General features: G+C 59.9%; 1 protein-coding gene across 1 annotated transcript in view; it reads left to right on the top strand.

Annotated features, from left to right (window-relative positions):
• Nucleotides 1-19,970, top strand: part of IGDCC4 (immunoglobulin superfamily DCC subclass member 4) — a 33,444-nt gene extending 13,474 nt beyond the window's left edge. Inside the window, exons 4-20 of the mRNA XM_051821832.3 lie at nt 3,856-3,992; nt 5,342-5,482; nt 8,200-8,355; nt 8,639-9,052; nt 9,456-9,620; nt 10,173-10,310; nt 10,915-11,085; nt 11,909-12,145; nt 12,232-12,333; nt 13,362-13,545; nt 14,106-14,233; nt 14,495-14,665; nt 14,815-14,952; nt 15,481-15,586; nt 15,911-16,139; nt 16,753-16,914; nt 17,281-19,970. Of these exons, the coding sequence (XP_051677792.3) occupies nt 3,856-3,992; nt 5,342-5,482; nt 8,200-8,355; nt 8,639-9,052; nt 9,456-9,620; nt 10,173-10,310; nt 10,915-11,085; nt 11,909-12,145; nt 12,232-12,333; nt 13,362-13,545; nt 14,106-14,233; nt 14,495-14,665; nt 14,815-14,952; nt 15,481-15,586; nt 15,911-16,139; nt 16,753-16,914; nt 17,281-17,694 (3,193 nt within the window). The 3' untranslated portion in view covers nt 17,695-19,970. The remainder of the gene's footprint in view (nt 1-3,855; nt 3,993-5,341; nt 5,483-8,199; nt 8,356-8,638; nt 9,053-9,455; nt 9,621-10,172; nt 10,311-10,914; nt 11,086-11,908; nt 12,146-12,231; nt 12,334-13,361; nt 13,546-14,105; nt 14,234-14,494; nt 14,666-14,814; nt 14,953-15,480; nt 15,587-15,910; nt 16,140-16,752; nt 16,915-17,280) is intronic.
• The last annotated feature ends 360 nt before the right edge of the window (nt 19,971-20,330 follow it).

Here is a 20,330-nt window from a genome sequence, read left to right as displayed (position 1 = left end):
TGCAAGTCAGACAGCTTATGTCTGTCATCCAATGGGAGAAGGTCAGGGTTATGAAATAGGCAGGACAGGAACTAAACCCATTTTTCAGATAAGAAAACTGTGGCTCAGATCCGCAGTGTCACTTGCCAGAACCAGGCACGTTGGAACCAGGCCTCTCCACCGTGCCACAGTTGCTTGTCTGGGAGAGCCTGGAATTACAAAACAAAGTATGCAGAACACATGCTTTACAAAATTTAAATTTAAAACATTTTTATATTTCCAAACTAATACATATTCATTGTTTTAAAAAAATCTTTTAAAACACAACAAATAGCAGTTTCCAGCCATCTCAATCCCATTTAAAAAAACAACCGTGAACTATGCCAGCTTTGCCTTCCTTGACTTTCTCCATGCATACCCTAACCTATCAATTATCTATTTTCTAAAATTAGAATTGCTTCGTAAACACCCCCCTCAACCGCCAACCCCCTCAATCCACTAACCAGTATATCTTGGGCGTCTTTCCCAAGACAGAACTCCTAAAAATGCAGTTTAACAGAACTGAAAAGATTTTTTTAATGTATTATTTCTTTTCATCTACTTGAAAAGCAAAGCAACAAAGAGAAAGCAAGAAAAATCAAGAGAAATCTTCCATCTGCTGGCTGACTCCCCAAATGCCTACAACAGCCAGGGCCAGGCCAGATCAAAGCCAGGAGCCAGGAGCGGGGCGCTCCATCCAGTCTCCCACGTGGGTGCAGGGGCCCAAGCACTCGGGTCCTCATCTGCTGCCTCCCGGGATGCGCGTGGGCAGGAAACCGGGCTGGAATCGGAGGTTGTACTTGCTCCCAGGCACTCTGAGGTGGTGCACGGGCGTCCCAAGGGGCAGTGTAACCACTGTGCCACAGCGCTCACCCCAGGAAAGATTTCAGATGAACATGATAAGTGGTTCCACTTCACCTGTAGCACCAGGGCTGGGGAGAGGCATTCCTTCCCTCCTCCTTGTGTTCATCCACCCAACAGTCATGACTGAGGAACTGTAGTTGGTCAGAAGAGGCGCTTAGAGCAAGATTTCCCTGGGAAACAGGGTTGGAAGTGAGGGCAGCTCCTGGCCATGTAGTGAGCTGAGCTGGACAAGGCAGGAGCGGGAAGAGGGAGGAGGAGAAGCCAGACATGGTGGGCCTGGATGCCGTGTGTGTGTGGGGGTGGGTGGGGGTCCTGTTTGTCTGTTCCCACCCATTGCATAGCAGCAGGTGGGGCCCTGGCCCAGGATTTTCCCTGTAGCTGCCTCTTGCCTCCCTCCCCACCCCTCCTCCCCACCTCCTGCCCTCTGCGGGTGAGTCTGGGCAGAGGTGAGCTTGCCTAGGGATGAAGGCTGAGGCAGCTTTATGATTTCTAGGTCTTTGTGTCCAGATTCTCCCAACCTCAAGCTGCTCCTCTCCCATGGTTCCGTTTGCTCAGCCTCTGCTCGAGCCCCCCACAACTAAGGGTTCCCTCCTCTTCCCTCTGCCCCTGCCTGACTGCATCCCAGGAGCGAGCGCCATTTGCTCTGTTGAGAAATGGACTCTGCACGTGGAGCTGGCCTTGTAAGGATCCCGCTGGAGGACCCCCTGCCTGGCTGGTGCCCACTGTGCTCCCCCCATACCCACCTCCCCTCCATGGAGACTCCTGCTCTGAATCATGTTGTGTCTCCAGCAAGGTCTCCAGGCTTTTTTTTTTTTTTTTTTTTTTTTGACAGGCAGAGTGGACAGTGAGAGAGAGAGAGACAGAGAGAAAGGTCTTCCTTTGCCGTTGGTTCACCCTCCAATGGCCGCCGCGGCCGGTGCGCTGCGGCCGGCGCACCGCGCTGATCCGATGGCAGGAGCCAGGAGCCAGGTGCTTTTCCTGGTCTCCCATGGGGTGCAGGGCCCAAGCACCTGGGCCATCCTCCACTGCACTCCCTGGCCACAGCAGAGAGCTGGCCTGGAAGAGGGGCAACCGGGACAGAATCCGGCGCCCCAACCGGGACTAGAACCCGGTGTGCCGGCGCCGCTAGGTGGAAGATCAGCCTAGTGAGCCGCGGTACTGGCTCAGGCCTTTTTTTTTTTTTTTAATGTATTTATTTCTTTGAAAGAGAGAGAGAGAGAGAGAGAGAGAGAGAGAGGTCTTCCATCCTCTGGTTCACTCCCCAATTGGCCACAACAGCTGGAGCTCCGCCGATCCAGAGCCAGAGCCAGGAGCTTCTTCCGGGTCTCCCACATGGGTGCAGGGGCCCAAGGACTTGGGCCATCTTCTACTTCTTTCTCAGGCCATAGCAGAGAGCTGGATTAGAAGTGGAGCAGCCAGGACTCGAACCGCTGCCCATATGGGATGCTGGCACTGCAGGTGGCAGCTTTACCTGCTATGCCACAGCGCCAGCTGCTCTAGGCCTTTCTAACCCCCTGCTCCACTGGGCCCTCCAGTCAGCGTCTGTGGTGGTGGATCCTGCCACAGGGAGGCAGGAGACGTGAATGTGGCATCTGGCACCGGAAGTCCTTGGCTCAAGTTTTAACTTTGCCCCCGCTACTGGAACCTCAGACAACACCCTCCTTCCAAGTCTCAGTTTGATTTTGTGTGTGTGTGTGTGTTTTGTTTGTTTGTTTGTTTTAAGATTTTTTTTTTAAGATGTATATATTTGAAAAGCATTTACAAAGCAAGGGAGAGAGAGTTTCTTCCGCTGGTTCGACCTCCAAATGACCGCAACAACCAGGGCTGGGCCAGGCCAAAGCCAGAAGCCTGGAATTCCATCTGGGTCTCCCACATGGGTGGAGGGGCCCAGGCACTTGGGCCATCGTCCGCTGCTTTCCCAGGAGCATTAGCAGGCAGCTGGATGGGAAGCAGAGCAGCTGGGACTTGAACCGGTGCTGTCTAGGATGCCAGCATTGTGGCTGGCAGCTTAACTCACTGCACCACAGTGCCATCCCCAAGCTTCAGTTTTGTCACCAAAGGAATGGAGGCTGTGATCCCTTCTTGGGCTTATTTTGCAGGTCAGATGTGTTGATGTAAATAAAGGGCTTTTTAGAGGAAGGAGAAAGTCAGGTGGTTGAAAAAAAAAATCAAATTGTGGGGCTGGCGCGGTGGCTCACTTGACTAATCCTCCACCTGCGGTGCTGGCATCTCATATGGGTGCCAGGTTCTAGTCCTGGCTGCTCCTCTTCCAGTCCAGCTCTCTGCTGTGGCCCGGGAGGGTAGTGGAGGATGGCCCAAGTCCTTGGGCCCTGCACCTGCATGGGAGACCAGGAGGAAGCACCTGGCTCCTGGCTTCATTCAGATTGGCGTAACTCCAGCCACAGTGGCCATTTGGGGGGTGAACCAACGGAAGGAAGACCTTTCTATCTCTCACTGTCTAACTCTGTCAAATAAAAAAAAATCAAATTGTCCGGATGGCTGCATAATAAGAAGGAAGCAGGGCCATCAGTGCCCGGGCGAGCCCTGGGCAGACATGCCCCCACGTGTTTGCGACCACTCTGTCGGTGTAAAGGAACTCCTCTTTTTTAACAGCCACCAAGGGTTCCACTGTGAGGAGGACCCACCCCGATTGGACCAGTCCCCGGCTACAGATAGTTGAATGGTCTTCTTGCGAGCACCCACGGTACCCCAGTGATTATCCCATGACCCTCATTCCGTGGGGTCGAGTGCTAGAGGCGGCATTGCTGGGGTACAAGGGCTGGGCAGCTCTGACGTGGGGACGTCGCCAGCTTTCCCGGGAAACAGGGTCCGTGGGCACGGCCGCCGGCCAGCCGGCAGCACCCAAGCCCCCGGTGGTCCGTGCCCCCATCCACATGGGTGTGGATGGAGGTGGAGAAGGTGTCTGGCGGCCAGTGCAGCCCTGCGCCTCACACTGCCCTCTCCCCTCCCCAGGCTCATCACTCTGCCCAACGGCGTCCTGCAGATCCTGGACGTTCAGCGCAGTGACACCGGCTCCTACCGCTGTGTGGCCACCAACGTGGCCCGCCGCCGCCTCAGCCAGGAGGCCCTGCTCAGCGTCGTCCCCAGAGGTAAGGGGGCTGGCTGGGGGGAGCGGGGGCAGGACCCTGGGGAGCTTCTGGAGTCAGCCACCTCTGAGCCAGAAGGGGCCGCAAGAGGTCCAGGCCTTGCCTTCACATAGGCGACAGGACTGCCAGTCCCCTCGGGCGGGCGGGCAAAGCAGTGCAGGGAGGGCAGCGCCACCCAGCGAAACGGGGACAGAACTACACCAGCAGCCAGGGCCCCCCACAGCCAGGGCAGAGCTGCTCCGGCTGGATGTGACCCCGTGGCTTAGATGGGGACAGGGTAGGGAGGTGAGGTATCCAAGGAGGGTGTCTGTGCTCGGAAGCCCTGGTCCCTGCCCCTGCCCCGCTGTGTGCCCTGAAGACTTCTTGCTGTGCAAGGTGCATCCGCCCCTCCCACCTCACCCCCCAGGCCTGGGCTCTGTCCTTTCCTCTTTCTTTGAAAAGCTCCTGCCCCCCGTGTGACAAGAGTAGGAAGGGCACAGGCTTTGGGTCAGAAAGACCTGGTTTGAATCCTTCTTCTCTGCTCGCCACCTGCGTGACCCTGGGCTTGTTCTCAAATGTCCAGCCCAGAGAGGTCACAGCAGCTGCAAACAGAAGAGAAAGCGCCGTGCACCACAGGTGCTCAGCTGATCTCACTCCGGGCCTCCCCCTCGGCCCCTGGCTTGTCCCTCTCTGCCCGACCTCCCTCCCACCTCCTGTCCCCTCACTCCCACTCCAGCCCTTGGATGATGAGCCGCCCTCCAGGGCTGAGCTGGTCGTGGGGGTGGGGGTGGGGGTGGGGGTGGGGGTGGGGGTGCTGTGTGCTCCCTTCTGTGCCTGGAGTCTCTGCCTCCACCTGCTGGTCTAACCGGGTATTTGTTCTATGCAGCTGGCCAGGCGCGCATGCTGATTCTGGCAGGGAATCAGGGCTGGGGGAGCAGCCGCGCTGGCAGAAACTGCAGCCCACCCCCTGCCTTTTCCACGTGGGAGCCCAAGGGCTTTGGGGGAGGGATTTGCCTGCGGTCACACAGTGTGCTAATGGCAACTGCTGGAACTGCAAACCGACTGGTGACTCCAAGTCCACTGCTCCACCCATGACCCTGGCCGTCCTCTGCGCAGAGGCTGGACTGGACTTGGGAGGGAAGAGTGGGGCAGGTGTGGGTCTGTCCAGTGACTTCGCTGGTGCCCAGTTGGGGGCCAGGCTTTCGTATGGCTCCAAGAGAAAGCGCTGTGAGTTCCAGCCCGGCTCGGCTGGACCTTGTGGCTGTCAGACGGAACCCTGGCTGCTTCTGGTCCCACCTGCCTCACCGGGGGAGGTGTTGCCTTGGTGAAGACGCCTGCTGGTGAGGCTACCTGCTGGCCTGGCTTCTCTCTAGGGTCCCTGGCATCCACTAGGGGGCAGGATGTGGTCATTGTGGCAGCGCCGGAGAATACCACCGTGGTGTCTGGCCAGAGCGTGGTGATGGAATGTGTGGCCTCAGCTGACCCCACCCCTTTTGTGTCCTGGGTCCGACAAGGTGAGTGGAGAGGGAGGGACAAGAGGGGACTCGGGGGGGGGGGGACAGGGGGAGGAAGGGTGTGGCGTCTCACATACCCTCAAACCAGAGAGCTGCGTGGGCAACCACTCAGGGTCCCAACCCTCCGTGTAGTGGGAGCTCCTCTCCCAGACTGGATGTCACAAGTGCCAAGGTTGATGGCTTCGTGGGGAGCCTGTCGGGCTTGATCAGCAATCTGTGTATCCGTGTCCCCTCCAGCACCCTCGGGGTCTGCCACCTGCCAGTTGGCACCGAAGCCCTGTTGAGGGTGGGCCCTGGGCTACCTTCTCCACTTGGCTTATTCCAGTTTCTCTCAACAGTGTTACAAGGGAGGGTGTGAGAGCTGGGAGGTGCCCCAAACTGGGCGTTCTTTACGCCTGCTCCCTGGCTCCTGTCGCCTGCACTGCTTCCCCTCTCACCTTCAGAGGGGTGTATGATTATATGGCGGTTAAAGGAAAGGAATGAAGTGAAAGACTGCATACCCAGCGCAGCGCTGACGGGCCAGAACAGTGCTGGTATCTTTGTGTTTATCCAGCCTACACCGCCTCCCTGGGCTCATGACACCTGCCTGGGTAGAGAGCCCCTGGGCCAGCAGAGCCCTCGTTCTATTTCTGGGGTCGGCCTGTGATGTCACCCAGGAATCCTCACAGCAGTATTTCTCAAGTGCTGGCCACGCCTCAGGAGCAGCCTAGGAGACTGTCCATGCCGCGGACACCCCCCCCCCCCCCCGCTGGCTGTGATCCGGGACTCTGAATGCTTAACCAGCACCCTGGGTCCTAGCTACTCAAACCCTGCTTGTTGGGTCACCACCCGGGGTGAATTAGAAAGGCAGAATCTGGGGGCCTTGCCCTGGGCCTCTGCACCGTGACAGGGTCCCCTGCCATTCCCTGGGGCGTGTGCGGTGAGGGGTGGAGGATTGCTGCCCCAGAGCATGCTGGTCCCTGCGGTTCTGGGTGCTCACTCGGAGCACCTACCTTTGGAGAGAGACCAGGCAGAGAGGGCCTGGAGAGGCAACTCATTCCTGACCTCAGTGCTGCTCCCTTTCCAGGGACTTACTCCACCAAATCGGGGAAGGGCCATGGGTGTTTTGTTCTGTAGTCGCAAATGTTGCACGTGTTCATGTAGAGAACCAGGGGAAAAAAACAAGCAGAAGACATATCGCCACTCAGAGACAAGACTGACAGCACAGGGAGAGGGCGTTGGGCACAGCAGTAAGACACTGCTTGGGGCTCCAGCATCCCGGATCAGAGCGCTTGTGTCCCAGTCCTGCTGCTTCCAATTCCAGCTCTTGCTAATGGCCGGGGAAAGCAGCAGGAAGGTAGCCCAAGTGATAGGGCTCCTGCACCTACATGGGGCCTGGAAGAAGCTCTTGGCTGCTGGCTTTGGCCCTGTCCTGGCCTGTGTGGCCATCTGGGGAGTAAACTGGCAGATGGAAGGTCTCTCTCTCTCAATCTCTCTCTCTCTCTTAACTCTTTCAAGTAGATAAATACATCTTTTAAAAATGTTTTTAAAATTGTTAATATACTGCATTTTTGAAAGTTTTTATGTACACGTGTACATTTCCTCCTAAAATTGGGGAAACGTGTTGTATTTACATTTCCAAGATCCAATTTCATTCAATAAAACTTTCCTTTCCCCATCTCAAACTTTTTCCAAGAATATTTTAATGACTATGTAATATTCCATCTTTTGAATGTAGTTCATTAGTTCTATTGAATTTTTAAAAGGTGTTTTTATTTATTTAAAAGGCAGGGGCCGGCGCCGCGGCTCACTAGGCTAATCCTCTGCCTTGCGGCGCCGGCACACCAGGTTCTAGTCCCGGTCGGGGCGCCAGATTCTGTCCCAGTTGCCCCTCTTCCAGGCCAGCTCTCTGCTGTGGCCCGAGAGTGCAGTGGAGGATGGCCCAAGTGCTTGGGCCCTGCACCCCATGGGAGACCAGGGGAAGCACCTGGCTCCTGTTTTCGGATCAGCGCGGTGCGCCGACCGCAGTGCGCCAGCTGCGGCGGCCATTGGAGGGTGAACCAATGGCAAAGGAAGACCTTTCTCTCTGTCTCTCTCTCACTGTCCACTCTGCCTGTCAAAAAAAAAAAAAAAAAAAAAAAAGGCAGGGATAGAAGATGAGTTACAGAAAGAGAGAGGGGTGGGGAGAGGGATCATCTGTTCATTGGTTCATTCCCCAAATGCCTGCAACAGCCAGGGATAGGCTAGGCTGAAGCCAGGAGCCCTGAACTCCATCCGGGTCTGCCACATGGGTGGCAGGGGCCCGAGTAGTTGGGCCATCACCTGTTGCCTTCCAGACTCGTCAGCAGGGGCTGGATTCCAGACACTCAGGTGTGGGATGCAGCCACCCCAAGAAGAGACTGTGGCACAGCACCTGTCCCAGCTGGTGTAGTTGGGTGTGAATTTCTTGGATTTTTGTTTGTTTCTTGACCATCTGGCCCTTTATCCCCGTCTTCAGGCAAGAGGTTTTCAAATGGTTTTCTTTTCACATTAAGACATAAGCCTGTGCACGTGCAGCACTCCTGCTGGAGTGGGGTTCCCCAGGCCTTGCCATCCCCAGCAGCCCCTCCGCGTTCGCACGTGGAGAGAGGGCCTGTCGTGTCCCCCTTTCCGGGGGGCGGGGAGAGGGTTCCAGGGGCCAGCGAGGGGCGGCCGCGGCCCCCCGCTATCCCCCGCGGCGCGTCTCCCTCGCCCCGCAGACGGGAAGCCCATCTCCACGGATGTCGTCGTCCTTGGCCGCACCAACCTGCTCATCGCCAGCGCGCAGCCCCGGCACTCGGGTGTGTACGTGTGCCGCGCCAACAAGCCCCGCACGCGCGACTTCGCCACGGCCGCCGCAGAGCTGCGGGTGCTGGGTGAGTCCGGGAGGCCGGGCAGGGCGGCGGGGCGTGGGCGGGCGTCCGCGGGACCGAGCCCGAGCCCGGACAGAGGGGAAGCTTGGGGCACGGGTGACGGGCGACTGGCGAAGGCTCGGGGAGGGTCCACCAAGGAACCAGGGCTGGAGAGGGGATCTGGAGGGTCCCGGGAGAGCCGGGCGGGGCTGGATTGGGGAGAAGCCGGCGTGGCCTGGGAGCGGGACGCCTCGGGGCAGGCAGAGCCCCTGGCACCCGCGCCCAGCGTCGCCCCTCCTGTCCCCAGCGGCCCCGGCCATCTCGCAAGCGCCCGAGGCGCTGTCGCGGACGCGGGCCAGCACCGCGCGTTTCGTGTGCCGCGCGTCCGGCGAGCCGCGGCCCGCGCTGCGCTGGCTGCACGACGGGGCGCCGCTGCGGCCCAACGGGCGTGTCAGGGTCCAGGGAGGCGGCGGCAGCCTGGTCATCACGCAGATCGGTCTGCAGGACGCCGGCTACTACCAGTGCGTGGCGGAGAACGGCGCGGGGACGGCGTGCGCCGCCGCCCCGCTGGCGGTCGTGGTGCGCGAGGGGCTGCCCAGCGCCCCCACGCGGGTCACAGCCACGCCGCTGAGCAGCTCCGCCGTGCTGGTGGCCTGGGAGCGGCCTGAGCTGCACAGCGAACAGATCATCGGGTTCTCCCTCCACTACCAGAAGGCACGGGGTAGGTCCGCCAAGGCCCAGGCGGGGCGCAGTGGGGAGGGGGCCCAAGTTGACCCCAGGATGACTGGACTGGAGGGTTGCCTGGCGGCTGCCTTTAGGGACTGGATGGGATGGTTTGGGCAGCCGTTTCCAGCCCTGTGCTGCAGGTGTGTGGGGCTCGGCTCCCACTCAGCTTAACCAACAGCAGCAGGAGTCATTTCAGTTAGACACCAGCAAGAACTTATCAACTAGCGGAAAATTAAGGCCAGTGAAGCCAGAAGCTGAGGGAGTTTAAACTCCCCAGTTCACAGCAGCTGAGATGGTTTAGCTAAGACTGTTCCAGAGGCTGGGACAGCAGGAAGGAATCTAGACAGACACCAACCAGCCCCGGGACGGTCCCTGTGTCCCCTGTGTCATCTTCCCAGGCATGGACAATGTGGAATACCAGTTTGCAGTGAACAATGACACCACCGAGCTGCAGGTCCGCGACCTGGAGCCCAACACCGACTATGAGTTCTACGTGGTGGCCTACTCCCAGCTGGGGGCCAGCCGCACCTCCACCCCCACGCTCGTCCACACCTTGGATGATGGTAGGTGCAGACAGGACCACCTGCCACCCGCGGCAGTGGCTTGGGGCCCAGAGTGTTCCCTGGGGCTGTCGCTTGCCCTCTCTCACCAGCGTGTGCCGGGCACCTCTGCCTGCCTCGTGTCATCCTCTCTGCCCTACAAGGGAGTGGGCACAACTTCTGCTCCTCAGTTTACAGTTGGGGAAACAGGCCCAGGAAAATGACAGTGGCTTGTCCAAGGGCAGGAGTTCAGCCGGGACTCGAGCCCAGGTCCCGCGTTTTTCCCCGACACCCAGGTTCCATGCGGAGCCTTGTGGATGCCAATGTAGCACGCAGGGGCCAGTGACACTGACCCACTGGTTCTGCAAGGTGGTGCCCCCAGACTCTGCAGCACCAGGGTGGGAAGGGTGCGTCCTCGTCCTCCAGTATAGGGCTTCCTTGATGCCTCCCCCAGACCCGGGGCCTGGGCCACGTGGGCTGCCTTGCCACGTGGGCTGGGCGAGTCTCTGGCGGCTCCTGAGCCGCCCCACATCGGCCCGGGCGGAGCAGAGCTCACCCCGTGTGCTCGTGTCTCAGTCCCCAGCACGGCGCCCCAGCTCTCCCTGTCCAGCCCCAACCCCTCGGAGATCAGGCTGGCGTGGCTGCCCCTGCCCCCCAGCCTGAGCAACGGGCAGGTGGTGAAGTACAAGGTCGAGTACGGTTTAGGGAAGGAAGGTGAGCAGGGGCGGGTGCGGCTGGGCGTGGTGGGCCTGGGGAAATGAGGGTGACCCTGGGAAACACTGTGGGCTGGGGAGTGCAGGCAGAGGGAGGCCTCTGAGCAGCCGCGGTGTGGGTTCCTGCCGCTGTTCCCTGAGCGGGGACCGCTTGGTTCAACACCCAGGGGAAGGCATTGGGAAAAGTGAGGTGCTGGGAAGCCTGTGCTAGGGCAGGTGTGGGTGATGTGGGGGAGGGGCTGGGAAAAGGATAAACAGAAGGCAAGTAAGTGGCTGGGGCCAGGGCGAGGAAGAGGAGGGAGGGAAGGAAAGGAGGCAGGCGTGGGGTAGTTGTCGGGCTCTAGGTGCCCTAGATGCCGGCTCGCACCTACTGACCCTCAAGGTCAGTCCCTTGGGCCTGCACCCTGTTGTGTGGGTTGGGGGCGGGATGCCTGTTGGTGGTTCGTAAGGGATGGGAGAGGCACGCCAGAGTCGGGGGCCCAAGAGTCAACCCTGGCGCTGTGGAGTCCGGGCAGGCCCTCGGTGGGCACCGGGGAGCCGGGATCAGAGGTGGAAGAGGTGGTGCAGGGGCATCCGGGGGCCCTGGTCCTCTTCTGTGTCTGCAGATCAGATCTTCTCCGCTGAGGTGCCGGGGAACGAGACCCAGCTGACGCTGCACTCGCTTCTGCCCAACAAGGGGTACCGCGTGCGGATCGCGGCCGGCACAGGGGCCGGCTACGGCGCCCCCTCCCAGTGGGTGCAGCACAGGACGCCCAGTGTGCACAACCAGAGCCATGGTATGGCTGCAGGGGATGGGCGGGGACGGTGGACATAACGGAGGGGGTGGCCAGGAGCCCTGGCTCCCTCCCCCTGCTTCCTGGGCGAGAGAGACCCGGAGCGAGGGAGCGGGCTGCACCCAGGTGTCCCTCCCGTGTGCCGTGTGACCCTGCCAGGCGCTGAGGCATCACCGGCTGCTGAGAGGAGGCTGGGGAATAAATAACGGGTTGCAAATAAAGGGCTCAGGTCCACAAGAAGCGCCCAAGAACTCCTTAGGCGGCAGGTGCTTCCACACGTAGGACTGTGGTGGCCCTGGCTGAGAAGCCCCATAGTGAGTGATGAAATGCAGACAGGACCCAGCACACGCGCCCTCTGGGTGGCACTGGGCAAGTGCCTTCTCTGAGCCTCAGTCTTCTTATCTGTAAAATGGGGATAACAGTACTTTTTTTTTCTATTTCATAAGGTTATGAGAAAAAAGTTAAAATACAAAGTGCTTAGAACAGGGTCCCACACATAGTAGGCCCCCCATTCTCAAGTTCCAACTGGGGCTCCCCCTCCTCATGGTGCCATTCTTCCTTCTCTGCCTGGGCAGCCCCTCACCCGCATTCCCCCTTCAGGAGACGTGCAGAGCCCTTCTCGGTGCCAGGCACTGGCAGCCTTGGCCCCGGGGTGCTCCTTGCTGGTCGGCAATGCCTGGGAGCCATCCCCTCCTGCCCAGCGCCCTGAGCTGGCAGGGGTGTGAGCCGCCCACGGGCTGCGCCCAGTACTGGGAGGACCGGCAGAGCTCTCACTGAATACCACCTCCCTGCCTCTCCCGGCTCTCCTCCCTTTCCCCGCCCCCAGTCCCTTTTGCCCCTGCAGAGCTGAAGGTGCGGGCGAGGATGGAGTCCCTGGTGGTGTCCTGGCAGCCGCCCCCGCACCCCACCCAGATCTCCGGCTACAAACTGTACTGGAGAGAGGTGGGGGCGGACGAGGAGGCTGACGGCGACCACCCCCTGGGGGGCCGTGGGGACCAGGAGTGGGACGTGGGGCCCGTGCGGCTCAAGAAAAAAGTGAAGCAGTATGAGCTGACCCGGCTAGGTGAGGAGCGCTGGGCGCAGGAGGTGGAAGCGCCGTGGGGAGGGGGAGACCCTGCTAGCCAGAGGGTGACCCTGTGCCGCCCCCAGTCCCCGGACAACTGTACGAGGTGAAGCTCGTGGCCTTCAACAAGCATGAGGACGGCTACGCCGCCGTGTGGAAGGGCAAGACCGAGAAGGCTCCCACGCCAGGTGAGGGCAGCCGGGAGGCGGGGAGGCTGGGAGGCGGGCACATCGGGGAGCCCGGGAGCCAGCCGGGCCTGGGGGGCAGGTGGTGTGGGGTTTTCCGCCCACCCCCATGCCTGTTTCCCCCCATCGGGGCCTCCTGTGCTGCACCTGCTTGTCATGGCTCGCGCGCTATGCTCCCTGGGAGGGCTGGGGCACAGAGAAGCCTGATGAAGTCTTCAGGTGCACCCGCCCATGTCACAGCGTCTACCAGATTAGCCCTCAACCCTACTGGAACCTACTGGAACCCTATAGGTTCCTCACTGGGAAGCTGGGGCTCAGGGAGGCAAGGGGCTTGTCCCAGGCGGGTGGCACGGAGCCCAGACTGGCACCAGGACTCCTGGCTTCCTGGCATCCCCCCACCCCTGGTGCTCACCCACATGGTTTCACAGGATAAGCACGCACGCTGAAAACCTGGGTTCTAAATCGCATGCTCGTGTTCATTCGGCCAATACTGTGCTGAGCGCACCAGCTCTGTTCTGGGAAGGCAGTGGTGAACCACACAAATAAGGTCCCTGCTCCGCACAGTCTTGTCTGTTTTCATGATCAACACTGATCATCATAGCACACCTCCAATGTGACAGCACTTTCCTCTCTGCTTTACATCCTCATTAAAAACAACCCCATGGGCTAGGTACTATTATCATTCCCACCTACAGATAGGGAATGGAAGCACAGAGCAGTTAAGTAAGCTCTTCAAGGTCACACAGCTGGTCAGGGGCAGAGCTGGAATTTGAACCGAGACAGCCGGGCTCTGGGCTCTGGGCTCTGGGCTCTGAATTGTCGTGGTCTGTTGCACCTGTCTCTATTATTCTCACGGGCCAGTCATCCACAGTCTGCGATACATACGACCTTGGCAAACATCCCTGAATTTCCTGGGAGCCTCAGTTTCTTTATCTGTGAAGTGGGATGGTGCCACTCACCTCCTAGCCTCGAAGGAGAGGGTGACAGAGCCCCAGGAACCGTGACCCACTGCACTGCTTTCCGCCTCGCAGACCTGCCCATCCAGAGGGGACCCCCCTTGCCACCGGCCCACGTCCACGCAGAATCAAACAGCTCCACGTCCATCTGGCTGCGGTGGAAAAAGCCAGACTTCACCACGGTCAAGATCGTCAACTACACCGTGCGCTTCAGCCCCTGGGGGCTCCGCAATGCCTCGCTGGTCACCTATTACACCAGGTGGGCAGAGGGCTCTGCTGGGGAGGGCGGAGGAAGGGCGGGGTGCGGTGGGGGTGTGAGCAGGGGGCCCTTGCATCCAGGGACATGTTCGCAGCTCCCACTCTCCCACTGAGGGTCTGCGGGGGCTCCGCCTCCTGCCTGCTGGCCTTGTCCCCACCCTGAGAAGGGGGTGGGCGGCAGGGACTCCTGCTGTGGTTCTCTTGGGGCCTCCTAGCCAGAGCCTGAGCTGCTGCTCAGTGGGCGGGGGAGACCCTGCGTAAGAGGCACCTGAGCCGTACAGATGCAGCAAAGGCAGAATCAAGCCAATGAGAAGACACACACAGAGGGTCCCTTGGGCGGAGAGGAACTTGGCTTAGTCCAGGAGGGTTTCCTGGAGGAGGGGGCTTGACTTGGAGATCAGACACAGCCCTCTGTAGGTCCTCTGGGAGGTGTCAGTGAGTGGCCCCTGTGCCAGCCCCTGGCAACTCCTCTGCCCAGGGTAGGGCCGGGGCTGAGGGCAGGGGAGTGGCCCTGGGGGTGTGCCCTGCCGGGAGAGGTGCTCACTGCGCTGGCCTCGGCAGCCCGGGGGAGGACATTCTCATCGGCGGCCTGAAGCCCTTCACCAAGTACGAGTTCGCGGTGCAGTCCCACGGGGTGGACATGGACGGCCCTTTCGGCTCTGTGGTCGAGCGCTCCACCCTGCCTGACCGTGAGTGGTCCCCTGGTCCCCTGCCGCCTGCAGCTCCTGCCCCCGCAGCCCTCAGAGCTCCCCACCATGTGTGGCAGAGCTGGGTGGAGGTCTCCCCCCACTTCCCTTCCCCACTTCCGGTTTCCCAGAGACTTTCCCCACCCAGCCGCCAGGCACCATCTCTGTGCTGTGGGCTGTTCAGTGATGGAGAAAGACAGGGGTCCGTGACCTCCTGCCCCGGCTCCCAGCTGGGCTCTCCCTGTCCTCTCCCCTGCACCCCAGGGCCCTCGACTCCCCCCTCTGACCTGCGCCTGAGCCCCCTGACGCCATCCACCGTCCGGCTGCACTGGTGCCCGCCCACGGAGCCCAATGGCGAGATCGTGGAGTACCTGATCCTGTACAGCAACAACCACTCCCAGCCTGAGCACCAGTGGACGCTGCTCACCACGGAGGGTGAGAGCCTGGCCCCCACCCAAGGCCCGCGCCAGTGGTGGCTCGGCTGGCCCCGGGGAGCCGGGCCGAAGTTTGTGGGGTGGGGCTTCTGGGAGGAGCCGACTTGTTAGCTCCGCCCCTAGCCACGCCCTGCTCTCCCCACATCCCAGGAAACATCTTCAGCGCCGAGGTGCACGGCCTGGAGAGTGACACACGGTACTTCTTCAAGATGGGCGCGCGCACGGAGGTGGGGCCGGGGCCCTTCTCCCACCTGCAAGATGTGATCACGCTGCAGGAGAGGCTTTCAGGTATGGGGGGCCGGGGGGGGGGGAGGGTGGGGAGGCGGGGCCCACCCCCACCCCGGGCAGCTCCTGCCTTGGGCATGAGCACACTTCCTCCCAGTGCACTTTGGAAGAGGACCCTGGGCTGGTCCTGGCGTGTGATTGACAGGTCACATTCGCGGGCAACCGGCTTGGGTTAGAGAGCGGTTTCTTGGGGGGATGGCTTTGAACAGAGATCTGGCTTGGTGGGGTGACGAGCTTTGTGGGGCGCAGGCGGGCAGCAGGAGCTGCTCAGGGCCCCTTATTTTTAAGAAACTGCTAAGAATTTTCAGACAGCGACAGCAGAGCAGCGGGGCCCCGGGACTCAGGTGTGCGGGGAACCCAGTGAGCGGGAGAGGTAGTGGTGGTGGCTGTGAGGCCGCAGGGCCCTCCTGTCCTCATGCCAGCAGGTTGCCGTGTGTCCTGCGGCAGCCATGAGCAGCCCCGGTGTGGGAGCCGTGCGCCCGTGTCCTGGCTCTCGCCCGCCTCACCCCTCCCCCTCCCCCTCCCCCGAAGACTCCCTGGATGTGCACTCGGTCACCGGCATCATCGTGGGCGTGTGCCTGGGCCTCCTCTGCCTCCTGGCCTGCATGTGTGCTGGCCTGCGCCGCAGTCCCCACAGGTGGGCCAGGGGGACTTCCAGGAGGGGCTCCGGCCAACGGGGGCGGCGCTGGGATGCACCTGTGATCCGGGGCTTGAGGGGCAGGGGTGATGCTGTCAGGCGAATGTGGGTGGGCTTAGGGGAGCCCCTAGCCAACACCCCACGGTAAGGCTGGCAGAGCTTCCTCAGTCACCGCCAGCCTCTTGGAAGCAGCGACTCAGGAGCTGGGGAGGAAGCCACGCCCCAGAGCCAGGCAGGAACCCGCCCGGAGTCCCCTGCTGGCCTGCGTCCCAGCCCCGCCGGCCCTCACTGCGCACTGAGCCTTGTTTCCACCTCCTGCTCCAGGGAATCCCTCCCAGGCCTGTCTTCCACGGCCACCACTGGGAACCCAGCGCTGTACTCCAGAGCCCGGCTCGGCCCTCCAAGTCCCCCAGCTGCCCATGAACTGGAGTCCCTTGTGCACCCCCGCCCCCAGGACTGGTCCCCACCGCTCTCAGACCTGGAGGACAGGGCTGAAGTGCACAGCCTTATGGGAGGCGGTGTCTCCGACGGCCGGAGCCACTCCAAGAGAAAGGTGAGCCTGGAGCTGGGCTCATTTCCAATAGGACACCAGGGGGCGCCAGAGGGCAGCGTGTCCCCCTGGCCACCAGCTTACTGGACCAGCTGAGCTGTGCTCTCCTCCAGGAACCAGCTGGGGCGGGAGGCAAGTGGGCATTTATCCCCTGCCTGGTTCCCACAGAGCAGAGGGCCCCCAATGGGGCTTTGCAGGTTACTGGGAATGGCCGGTACAGCCGGATCCGTCCTCATCCTGGGAGCTGGGCAGACCTCTGAGACGCAGCCTTCCCCAATGTGGGGACAAGAGGCTGGCCAGCTTGGCTGTGGCCCAGGGGTCTGGGGACCGGGACAAGGTGAGGGCCCTCCATTCCATCAGTGTCCCAATTTCTGTCCCCTTCTGCCTGCATCTGTGCATGGGAACCCCGGGCTGGCTGAGCACCTGCCCCGGGGCTCACCTGCAGGGCCACCTTATCCTGAATCCTCTCCGGCTGACTCCCAGCCCCACACTGGGGAGGCCAGGAGTCTGGGCCTGCTTCCCTGTGGCCCCTCCACTTCCCTCCCCCACCCTCCCCAGCCCGGCCAATCCTGATCAGACCCCTCCCTCCCGGGGTCCTCCTCTCTTGCCTGTGCAGATCTCCTGGGCTCAGCCCGGTGGGCCAACCTGGGCAGGTTCCTGGGCGGGCTGTGAGCTGCCCCAGGCAGGCCCCAGGCCCGCTGTGACCCGGGCCCTACTGCCCCCTGCCGGTACCGGGCAGACGCTGCTGCTGCAGGCTCTGGTGTATGACGCCATCAAGGTCAGTGACCCGGGAGGGCGGGGTCTGCGTGCGTGTGGAGAGGAAGCCGTGGGCGCCCTGAGACCCCTGGGCTTCCAGGAGGACTCCTGTGTAGCCGGGGCCTTCAAAGCTTGGAGGGGCTTTTCAGGAACTGGCTTCTGTGGGTTGGGGACGGTCCTTTGGCCACCTGTGCCAGAGTGGGCCGCGTGGCACGTCCGGAACCGCGGGGCCAGGTGCTTGGGTAGAATTCCTTCGTGTGAGTCTGGACGTCCCCTTTGGCGTCCCCTCGGTGCTGCCCATGTGATGATGCTGTGACCGAGGGTCAGCCCCTCTGCGCCCCACGCACTGACAGCGACGGCCACGTTGTGTGTTCTCTGCTCTGCCCAGGGCAATGGGAGGAAGAAGGCGCCGCCAGCCTGCAGGAACCAAGTGGAGGCGGAGGTCATTGTCCACTCGGACTTCAGTGCCTCCAACGGGAGCCCTGACCTCCATCTCCAAGACCTGGAGCCTGAGAGTCCGCTTCCTGTGGAGGCTCCTGATCTCACCTCGGCAGGCGCTGGGGGTCTCGGGCAGGGGGCAGACTGGTCGGACAGGGGCCTGGGAGGGTGTGAGCCGGCAGCCCCGGGGCCAGACAAGCTCAGCTGCCTGCCAGAGGTGGCCAGTGTTCCCTGTCCCTTCCCGGACCTCCTGCCCAGTGAGGCCTTGGAGGAGGCCCCTGGGAACAGCTGCCAGCCCAAAGCCCCCTGCCCGCTGGGAGCCAGCCCCAGCCCGCCCAGAGCCCCGGTCTCCTCCTCTGCGTAGTTCCCTAGAAGGGTGCAGTGTGGGGCAAGCTGGTCTGCATCAAGGGATTCGACACGCACAGCCCCGCATGTACACAGTGCACCTGCAGATCCTGAACTCATCAAGCCCTTCAGAGCCTCCTAGGGATGGATCATCCACTGCCCCCGTACTCTTTGTGACACATATGTGTTCTGTGAGAGACGCGTGAGACACAGCACATGTGATGTGAAGCACATGTGTGTGCACTGGGTGGGCTGGGAAGCCGTGGGCCAGGCAGTGGGCAGTCTGACCCTCCAGGTCAGGGCAGTGGCCCCGAGTGGTCAGGCCCCAGCCTAGTTCCCCAGCCTTCTATTACACACTCTGGGAGTGTCTCCTGCACCCTGGCTGACAAAGACAGCCCCAGCCTGCTCTCCTGTCCCACTGGGCTGGGACCGCCTCTTTCCCCACTCCCCACTGCCCACATCCACAGGGTGACCCTGGCACCCCCGGGAGCAACTCTGCATTTCGCTTTGTGATTTGGGAAGTGCCTGGCTTTGAGACTCTGCTTCCTCTCACCCTGCCTGCTTCTTGTTCCTCCCCCCTTCACTGATCCAGTGGCCTGGCCCCAGTCCTGGTGCCCCCAACCCCCCCAGCTGTCTCTCACGCCTCTCTCGGACGGTGTCATCTGCTTCTCCCACCTGAGCTGCCTCTCGGCACCCTTCCCTAACAACATGGCTACCTCATGCCCACTTCAAGGCCATGGCTGGGCTCCTGTGCCCGCTGTGGACCTCCCCCCACACCCCCCTGCCCCCTCTGCTCTCAGCACCCCGCACGCCCCCTCTGCAGGCCTATGGCTCACCCCAGGCATGGGGTTGGAGACGATCTTCCAGCTTCCCTGTGTCTTTCTCCTGGGGGCTGGGACAGGAGGAGGCGAGGGGTCCAAGTCATAGGGGGAAGGGGCCGTGACCCCAAGGCACCGAGGACAATGACTCCGTTCTGTGCTGGGCCCTGGTTTCTGACCTTTCTTCCCAGCTGACGATAAGGGCAGGAGGGGAGCTGCAGCCTAGTGGCTTCCCGCCCTGTGCACTTCGCATTTGACCCGATCCTGGGCGTGCGTGAAGGGGAGGACTTTGCACAGAAGAAGGGTGGTTGGCTTGATTCGTTTCATTTTTCCTTTATGCCGTATCCTGAAGTCATTTTCTGTCGAAGAAGCTTGACTTCTGTCTCCTGTGTAGTGACAACAAAGCCATCTATTAGATTTTTCACCTCTGCCCTCTCATAAGAGCACAGAGTGGGGTCTTTGCTTCCCTACTTGAATCTGATCGGCACATCAAGAGTTAACTCTGGCTTCCGGGCCAAATTAGAAATAACTAGTCTATCTTTCTTTTCTTTAAAAAAAAAAAAAAAGTGGTGAACTGTCTCCCAGCAGAGTTGCAGCTTCCTTGAGCCGGAAAGCATCCGTGTTTATTGCACTCGGTGTCACTCACGTCTCACATCTGCACCTGCATCTCGCCACCCACCCCCAGCCAGCCTAGGATAACACTAAAGATTATTAATGTTGGTCTTGTCTCTCGTTAAAGACAGAGTTGTCACTTGCACCGTTTCAGCAGCGCTCAGCGTGGCTGCGGCTAACACCACCGTATATGTTTCATCATTGCTTTGAAGGTCAAAAGCCTCATTTTATTTTGCTGGTTTGATTTTTTTTTTTTTAAGGAAAAAAAAAAAAAAACTGGCCTGAATTCAACGGCTGTTTTAACAGTAAGCTCTTAGCGTTATACCACGTAGTCATTTTTCATGTTCTTGTTTAACAGGCACCGAGGTTCTGGTTTAAATTAAATAGCTGCAAATGAGACAATTTATAACCCATTAGGTTGGGTGGAAAATTGTTTCTCAAAAGCAAATAAGTAATAAATCTGGTATCTGCCTATAACTCAGAGTTGATAAGAAAGTGGCCATTACTCACTAGCATTATATATGATTTGGGCTCTGGGTAATTTTGAAGTGTTAGCCTTGTGTCTTTGTAGCTGTATTTTTATTAGAAAAGAGTCTCTCGGCCTTGTACAGGGTATGAAGCCCTTTGTCACCTACCATGGATGCCTTAAGTTTTCTGAGTCTCATTTTTTAAATCTTCCTTTTCTTGATGCATGACAAGCATAATCAGTACTTGCTCATTTATTTGTCTGTATTTAGTTCATGTTGTATTATTTAATTATTTTTCCAGCATTTTTTTTCTCCTTACAATTATATTCTTTAGTGTTAAGCTAAGGCATTGATCATGTATCTTTCCCCCTAATGGATTAATAAACTATTTTCCAGAAGTGTGTGTGTGATTCTCTGTGGGACAAATGACTGGCATTCTCTCAGCTTTTGTGTCCTCAGAGTTTATCTTTTTAATTTATTTTTTTAAAAAGATTTATTTATTTATTTGAAAAGCAGAGTTACAGAGAAGCATAGGCAGAGAGAGAGGTCTTCAATCCACTGGTTTACTTTCCAAATGGTCACAACGACCAGAGCTGCGCCAGTCCGAAGCCGGGAGCCAGGAGCTTCTTCCAGATCTCCCGTGCAGGTGCAGGGGCCCAAGCACTTGGGCCATCTTCTACTGCTTTCCCAGGCCATAGCAGAGAGCTGGATAGGAAGTGGAGCAGCCAGGACTCAAACCTGCACCCATATGGGATGCC

This window comes from Oryctolagus cuniculus, chromosome 12, assembly GCF_051225735.1.
Source record: "Oryctolagus cuniculus isolate XC-2025 breed Fujian yellow rabbit chromosome 12, ASM5122573v1, whole genome shotgun sequence".
NCBI lineage: Eukaryota > Metazoa > Chordata > Mammalia > Lagomorpha > Leporidae > Oryctolagus > Oryctolagus cuniculus.
The sequence above is the reverse complement of the archived record's forward strand: the minus strand, read 5'-3'. Positions and strand labels throughout refer to the sequence as shown.